This window comes from Gekko japonicus, unplaced genomic scaffold (assembly GCF_001447785.1).
Source record: "Gekko japonicus isolate JY-2015 unplaced genomic scaffold, Gekko_japonicus_V1.1 scaffold1198, whole genome shotgun sequence".
Lineage (NCBI taxonomy): Eukaryota > Metazoa > Chordata > Lepidosauria > Squamata > Gekkonidae > Gekko > Gekko japonicus.
Genome location: NW_015170924.1, coordinates 178100 through 186365, shown reverse-complemented (window position 1 = coordinate 186365; position 8266 = coordinate 178100). Strand labels below are relative to the sequence as shown.

Below are 8266 nucleotides of genomic sequence, written 5' to 3'. Positions count from 1 at the left end.
GCCAGATCTGGGTTGGGAAATACCTGGAGATTTTGGGGGTGGAGCCAGGGGAGGGCGGGGTTTGGGGAGGGGAGGGGCCTCAGCAAGGGGTCTCAGAGAGCTCGCCCTCCAGACCAGCCATTTTCTCCAGGGGTCACCTGGAGATCAGTTGTAAGAGTGGGAGATCTCCAGGTATTACCAAGCATGGACGGCTTCAAAAGGGAATTAGATAAGCATCTGGAGCAGAGGTCCATCAGTGGCTATTAGCCACAAGGTATAGATAGGGGCTCTGGGGCAAGTGATGCTCTGTCTTCTTGGTGCTTGGGGGGGGGTCAACAGTGGGAGGGCTTCTAGTGTCCTGGGCCCACTGCTGGACCTCCTGATGGCACTGGTATTTCTGGTCACTGTGTGACACAGAGTGTTGGACTGGATGGGCCTTTGGCCTGATCCAACATTGGCGTCTCTTGTGTTCTTATGTTAACACCTGATGGAGTGAGTGCCCGCCCACAAATCCCGCTGCTGGAATACACCCTGTCAATGTTCCCTCTAAGCCGTGGAGTCTTGTGAGCAAAAATTCTACTTTGTGTGCTACTGGCATTAAAGTTGTGAGCGAGCGATTTGGCTGCTGCATAAATTAGTTTGCTCTGGAGCCATCCTTCCTGAGCTAAGGCGAAAATGTGTGAGCCGGAGGCTAAAAAATGGTGAGCTAGCTCACACTAACTCAGCTTAGAGGGAACATTGCACCCCGTTCACCTCCAAGGTGTTGCTGGGCCTCCTGCTCGGCTTGGGGAGATGCCCAAGGCCAAGGGTCCCCGACCTTTCTGAGCCAGCGAGTATCTTGGGCAATCGGGCGTCCACAAAATGGCTGCTCTAGGAGGTGGAGCCAGCCACAAAACGTCAGAGAGTGATGCTCTGCGTAGCTCTGTTTGGTAGCTCTTTTTTCCTCCCTTCAGATTTAAATTTTTATTTTGAGAAAATTAGAACACAAAGTCGCATAAAAAATACGTCTTACAGAGAGAGTCATCGTACAGTGATAGTAAAATTCGTAAGCCAAGCCAAAGAAAGCAAACATGTACATTTACAAAACAATTATAGGACTAGTATATTCTTGCATTCAAACATGGGTTCAGAGCATGACTAAAGTCTGTAACTCAAGTCAAATGGAGAAAACGTATAATTTTTTTGAGACAAGTATAGAACCAGTACATTCTCGTAACAAAAAAATTGAGTTTATAACGTCAATATTTCAATAGGATAAGAACCGTTCATAAGTGATTAATTAGTAGGGATAAAATCAATCACAGGGAACCATGTTTGAATAAAGGGAGACATATCAGGGCTATCGTTGCTGGTAGACAATTGATTCAGTATTTCTTCCCCCATTATGTACGTATCCCACGTATGTAGCTCTTCAGTATTTCACGCGGAAACTGAAGAACGGATTTAGAGTCCAGGGGCACCTTTAAGAGCAACAAAGTTTTATTCAAGGTATGAGCTTTCGTGTGCGTGCACATTTTTTCAAATACATTGGAAAGAAGGTGAGGTTCAAACTTATAGACAGGCCGAACAGCAAATTAAGAAGTAACATGATGACGATGTTTTAAGATAAGCAAGGACAGAACTAAATGACAAGCTACGGTTATAAGGTCAATAGTTCTAAAGCAACAAATATGTAAAAAATGTTATGCCAATAAGGATTATTGGAATTGGAATTGGAATATGTCAAAATAAGACTGATACTCTCCATTTACTCCTCTCAGGCATGGAGGTCACTTAACAGCATTTTTTTATTTTTTGAGGTGGGTGCAGTTCAGCCAATTCATTCCAATATTCCTTATATTACATTCAGTATTCTAATACACTATTCTGAAAAAGAAATACACTAAAATACTGAGCATGTATAGTCCCTCCGTATGAGAATACATATGTGAGGACTGAATGAGTTAGCATACGTAATGAGATAGGAAACCAACATCCCTGTTGAGTCCCGGGGAGGCTTTTGTTCCAAGTGTCGTTAATAACTTGTAATTCAGCAATTTCCCTTTCCATTCTGTTCCTGAACTTCCATTGTAATAAAACAGCCACTGGTAGTCCTGGAAGGCGGAAGTGCTCTCCCACAAGTTTCTCAGTCTTGCGATTCCTGATGTCAAGATCTGTGTCCACAGCAGAAGCTGTGTTTAACAGGACGCTTTTTAAAATGAGTATATCGTCTGACAATATTTTCTGGCATACCTACACAGGTATACATATTCCACGAGCTGAGACACAGCCATCTGGTAGTATCGGTCAGATCTCCAGTCGCCAATCAGTAGCTCTATATTGGTCCCATCGTCTTTTAAAAAGGCCCCACATTTAGCGGGCACCGGGAAAGGTGTAAGGAGGGGCCACGCCAGCGCCCGTGGGCACCACGTTGGAGACCCCTGCCTGAGGCACTATCCGTGCGACTGTGGCACACGCTCTTGAGCGCCACGCTCCGCTTTGTCAGAGGCACAGAGGTGTTACCTTCCATGGGCAGCAAGGTGGGGTAAAGACAGAGGAAGGGTTGGGGGTGGTGGTGAGGGGGTTGTTGCCAAGAAAGCCCAGAAGGCCGAGCGACCCAAGATGGAGGCGGGTTGCCTAATGTGCAGAGCGCGGATGGAAGCCGGGAAGGCAGCCAGAAGAATAAACAAGCCGACCGGAGTAGGAGTGGACCCTGCCCGACAGGTGCGAGATAAATAGTACATGTAACTCTCTAATGACAGGCAATTATTTCCCGCAGGGTGCTAACAGCTCCCAGGCCATGTTGAGCCTGAGCTTGATGCGGTTGGAGCGGCACATCTGCAAGCCGTGATTATAATGTTGGCCTAGGCTGGGGGAGAAACGCGTTCAAATCCTCCTCTCTGATGTGAAGCTCTCTGGGTGACCACCGGCCAGTTGCCTTCTCTCAGTCTAGTCTACCTCGCAGGGCCGTTGGGAGGGCGAAATGCGGAAGGGAGAATCGTGCATGCCGTCCCGGAGGAAGGGTGGGAGAGGAAAGGTACAAGAGGTAGGGGCGGATTCCAGCTCCGCAGCTTCACATTGGAGCTTACCTTAGGAACTTTTCCAGTCTCAATTGGAATATCCAGAACGGCTCAGGGTTCCAGTTTCTGGCGGCTGGCTTGTGTCCAATTGTTCCCGTTCACAGAGGTGGCCTGGCGAATGTAAACAGCTGACGGGCATTCCTCAACCCAGTGCTGACATCCCTATTTTTGCTAGTTGGAAACCATCGGTAGCTGTCTGAGCCCTGAAGCCAGTTTGGTGTGGTGGTTAAGTGCGCGGACTCTAACCTTGGAAAGCCGGGTTTGATTCCCCACTCCTCCTCCACTTGTACCTGCTGGATGAGCTTGGGCAAGCCATAGTTCTGTCAGAGCTGTCCTTGAAAAAGAGCAGCTTCTGTCAAGAGCTCTCTCAGCCCCCCCTGCCTCGCAGGGTGTCTGTTGTGGGGAGGGGAAGGGAAAGGAGTTTGTCAGCCGCTCTGAGACTCCTTTGGGTAGTGAAGGGCGGGGTATAAATCCAATCTCTTCTTCTCCACCACATGCAGCTGCTGGTGTGACCTTGGGTCAGTCACAGTTCTCTCAGAGCTGTTCTCTCAAGGGCAGTCCTCGAGAGAGCTCTCTCAGCCTACCTCACAGGGTGTCTGTTGTGGGGAGAGGAGGGGAAAGGAGACTGTAAGCCACTCTGAGACTCCTTCTGGTAGTGAAGGGTGGGGTATAAATCCAATCTCCTCCTCCTCCTCCTCCTCCTCTTCTTCTCTGCCTGTGAGGAGGAGGCTGTTTTTAATTTTTTAATGCGAACGTTGTCCCCGATCTACAACTCGCAGGTTTCTCGGGGAGGCGGGTGGGAGGGCGACTTTCAACCCTCAATTCGGTTTAAAACTAATCCGGACGTGTGGACAAGAGCCCCTTCTGTTCGATGACCCGGCGCAGACAAATTCTTCTGCCTGTGTCCACGCCCTTCCGTTTGGCAATTCCGTTCCAGAGCTGGTATCTGCCGAGGGATCTGGAATCCCGTCTCTCCTCCTGGTTTCTGCTCTTCATGGCTGCTGAGGAGGCCTTGAAAACAAGCCGGGCAACCCGGCCAAAACGTGGCTCCAGGGTTTCCACAGTAGCACCCCAAAAGGCCTCAACTTCAGCCAGGCTTTAGCTCAAAGGGACTGGGCTGTGTCAGGATCTTTGGGAAGGGGAAATCAAAAGACAGGAGCTCCCTGAAGAAGAGCTCATTTGTTACAGGGGCCGGATCTGACATAAATGAGACCTTGTTGGGCCGGGCCATGTGTGTCATAAAATGTAATGCCAGGTAGCAGAGATATAAACTTTATAAAGGACACAAACACAAACACTTAAAATAGAAACATGTTTAAAACATCAGCACTCTTGCAATATTTTGTTTATTGAACAGGGTCTGATGACTGACGCCTCTTGCTCTGAATTACTGCATCATAATGTCTGTGCTGTTGCAGTCTTGAGTAGGCTGTTCAGGGGTGTATCTGTAAGCTGCAAACCTACGATGACGCAGCAGCAGCAGAACTGGAAGAAGCAGCAGGAGACAGCCAGTTCCGCTGCGGGCCTGATAGAAGCCCTCCGGGGGCCTTATCCGGCCCCCGGGCCACATGTTTGACACCCCTGTGCTAGATAGACAAGAGACAGATAACCATCTTCTGCACGGGTAGCCCACATATCTTTTCTTTTTCTCCAGCACAGGACCTGCCTTCTTGGTGAAATTTGGCCTGTGTCCACAGTCTGAGGATTCTCTGTTTTGCATTTCTGGCTGCCGACGATGCCAAGGCCTTCACATTGGCAACAGAGAATCCACAGAGGAGTTTTCTTTCCTTCGGCAATGGCCGTTCGCCCCTGCATATTTTTTTTTCTCCACAGAGCCCCTGGGTGGCTTTTTGAGGGCTTCTGATGGCGGCGGTTGGGGACTGGTCATTACTAGTTTGAGCCAGTTTGGTGTAGTGGTGAAGTGTCATTGTGATACAGTCGACAAGAGGGGCCTTCCAGAAACAAGGAAATAGGATTTGGGTTGTAGAATGAACCAGAAGTCTTAAAAAAAAAGAGAGAGAGAGAGAGTCATTACTAGTTTGAGCCAGTTTGGTGTAGTGGTGAAGTGTCATTGTGATACAGTCGACAAGAGGGGCCTTCCAGAAACAAGGAAATAGGATTTGGGTTGTAGAATGAACCAGAAGTCTTAAAAAAAAAGAGAGAGAGAGAGCTGAGCCCAGTGCCAAAGGGTTAACATGGCGCATTAAATGATGCAGAATTACCCGATGGGTTCCAACCCACAGCAAACCATACCCAGTGGCAGCAGTTACCTATTTCTTTTCTTTTCTTTTAATGCAATAAAAGTAAAGGTAAAGTTTCCCTTGCTCGAAAGCCAGTCGAATCCGACTCTAGGGTTGTGGTGCTCATCTCCGTTTCAAAGCCGAAGAGCCAGCTCTGTCCAAAGACGTTTCCGTGGTCATGTGGCCGGCATGACTAGACACCGAAGCCCACGGAACACTGTTCCCTTCCCACCAAAGTGGCACCTATTTATCTACTTGCAATTTCTTGCTTTCGAACTGCTAGGTTGGCAGGAGCTGGAACTAGAGATGGGAGCTCACTCCATCATGCGGCAACTCAGGTCTCGAACTGCTGAACTACCGACCTTCCACAGCCTTCAGTTCAGCGTCTTAACCACTTGAGCCACCGCATCTCCTTTAATGCAATACCTATATTTTAATTAATTCTTAATTATATTTTTAATGAACATGCAACATGATGATGTTTGAGATAGGTGCAAAGTGAAAACGAAATAAGAAGTTCACAAGGCAAGAACTCGTGGGCACGCGTCTTAACCACTTGAGCCACCGCATCTCCTTTAATGCAATACCTATTTTTAATTAATTTTTAATTATATTTTTAATGAACATGTAACATGATGATGTTTGAGATAGATGCAAAGTGAAAACGAAATAACAAGTTCACAAGGCAAGAACTCGTGGGCACTCCATGAAATGGCTGAGCGGTCAGGTTAGAACAGATAAAAGGAAGTACTTCTTCACCCAAAGAGTGAGTCACACATGGAATTCACTGCCACAGGAGGTGGTGGCGGCTACAAGCATGGACGGCTTCAAGAGGGAATTGGATAAGCATCTGGAGCAGAGGCCCACCAGTGGCTATGAGCCACAAGCTATAGATAGGAACTCTCAGGCTGGGGCAGGTGATGCTCTGTATTCTTGGTGCTTGGGGGGGGGCAACAGTGGGAGGGCTTCTAGTCTCTTAGCCCCACTGCTGGACCTCCTGAGGGTACCTGGTATTTTTGGCCACTGTGTGATACAGAGTGTTGGACTAGATGGGCTATTGGCCCGATCCAACATTTGGCTTCTCTTATGTTCTTATGTTCTTAAGTTAAGGTGATAAGGTTGTAAAGCAATGAATAGGTCAGAATGGCAGACACATGTCTGAAGAGAAAACACCTTTAGACATTTATCTGCTATTCTGACGCATTTATTGCTTTACAACTGCTGGCCTTATCACCTGAAGCTTGTTATTTTGTTTTGTCCTCGCCAGTCTTAAAACGTCTTCGTCATGTTAAAAATCAAGAAGCAGCAGACTTTTTTTTGCAGATTGGAAGGACTTTAAAGACTATTTGGAGAAATATTGGGATGTTAAAAACAATTTATTTTGCTTAGACAATTATTACGACGGAGGGCTATGTAGAGTAAGTTTAAACATATATGGATCTAGAGATAAAGAGATACGTTGCCTGTAATAAATAAATAATAGCTAAGAGTTGGGAAAGGGGAACCTAGGAGGGAACTGTAAGTTTGAGCACTGTGGGAAGTCAGTGTGTGTGGGGGGGGTTTATAGAAGAAAAAAGGATATGAGACAATGTGTTGCATGAATTATAGGTTTACTCATTGTGATATCCTAATAAAGAGGTTTTAAAAAAAACATGCCCGTTTGCTGTGCAGCCCTCAGTCTATAAGTTCGAACCTCGCCTCCCGTGCATGCGCACGAAATCTCACACCTTGACTAAACCTTTGTGGGTCTCTAGATCTGTCGAACTCGGGGCGTCCGCAGTGCACCTGAATCCTCCCCTCTCCCTCCACGCAGGTCACCTGCCATGGGGAGCCCGCCGGAGCCCCTGAACCGGCTGATCCGGTCCTACATCTACGCCATCCACGGCTACTTCCTGGAGAAGATCTTTGCGGCCATGGTGGGCGACGACAGCCCCTTCCAACGCGCCGGCAGCCCGGGCTCCTTCTTGGTCTACAGCTGCTGCGGCCTGACCATGGAGTACGTCTACCTGGGCCTGCGGACGGAGTGCTGCCTCCTGACCAGGTGCGTCCTGTACATTCTGTGCATCTACTCGTGGGAGTTTGGCACGGGCGGCCTCCTGTCCCTCGTCGGCGCCTGCCCCTGGGACTACAGCGAGTACACCTACCACCTGATGGGCCTCGTCGCCCTGGAGTACTTCCTCTTCTGGTTCGTGGGCTCCCTGCTGCTGGAGAAGCTGGTGATCTGCAACACCCTCCGGCTCCTGCTGGCCGAGCCGTGGAAAACCGAGAAGAAACGGATGCCCCGATTTGAGCTGAAGGACGACTAGGGTGGCCGGCCTTCCAGGTCTGGTGACCGGAGACCTCCTGGGATTACGACCGACGCTCCCTCTAAGCTGTGGGTCCTTATGAGCAAAAGTTCAGCTTTGTGAGCTGCCGGCATTCAAGTTGTGGGCAGGCGACTGCATGAATTAGTTTGCTCTGGGGCCACCTCCTTCCTGAGCCAAGGCAAAAATGTGTGAGCCGCCGGAAGCTAAAAAACTGTGAGCTGGCTCACACTAACTCAGCATGGAGGGAACACTGATTACCAGGGGTCATTTCGTAGAAAAAGAGGTGCAGGAGCTCATTAGCATAACTCATTAGCATAACTTATTTGCATATGCCACACTCCTTGACATCACCGGAAGTGTGTCAGAAGGCAACACCCACCGCTCAGGCTCCACTGGACTGTTTTGGATTGCTAGCTATTGGGGGGGGGGGGGAGAGCGCAGAGTGTTAACAGAGGAGGGAGAGCTTGTACCTGAATAAAACTTGGTCTTAAAGGTGCCACTGGACTGTTTTGGATTACTAGCTATGGGTGGGGAGGGAATGTGCAGATCTGCCCTCACAGAGGAGGGAGAACTTGTACCTGAAGGCGGGCCAGGGGGGGGGCTCTGCAACTTACCTGGCTGCTTCTTGCTCCTTGTGGCCCGACTGAGGGCTTGTTGCATGTGCCCACCCCTTACTGCCGGA

General features: G+C 48.9%; 1 protein-coding gene across 1 annotated transcript in view; it reads left to right on the top strand.

Moving 5' to 3' along the window:
- Positions 1 to 7636, top strand: part of LOC107116789 (transmembrane protein 229b-like) — an 11710-nt gene extending 4074 nt beyond the window's left edge. The window contains exon 2 of the mRNA XM_015418788.1: positions 7033 to 7636. Coding sequence (XP_015274274.1) covers positions 7102 to 7584 — 483 coding nt within the window. The 5' untranslated portion in view covers positions 7033 to 7101 and the 3' untranslated portion in view covers positions 7585 to 7636. The remainder of the gene's footprint in view (positions 1 to 7032) is intronic.
- Positions 7637 to 8266: the final 630 nt, after the last annotated feature.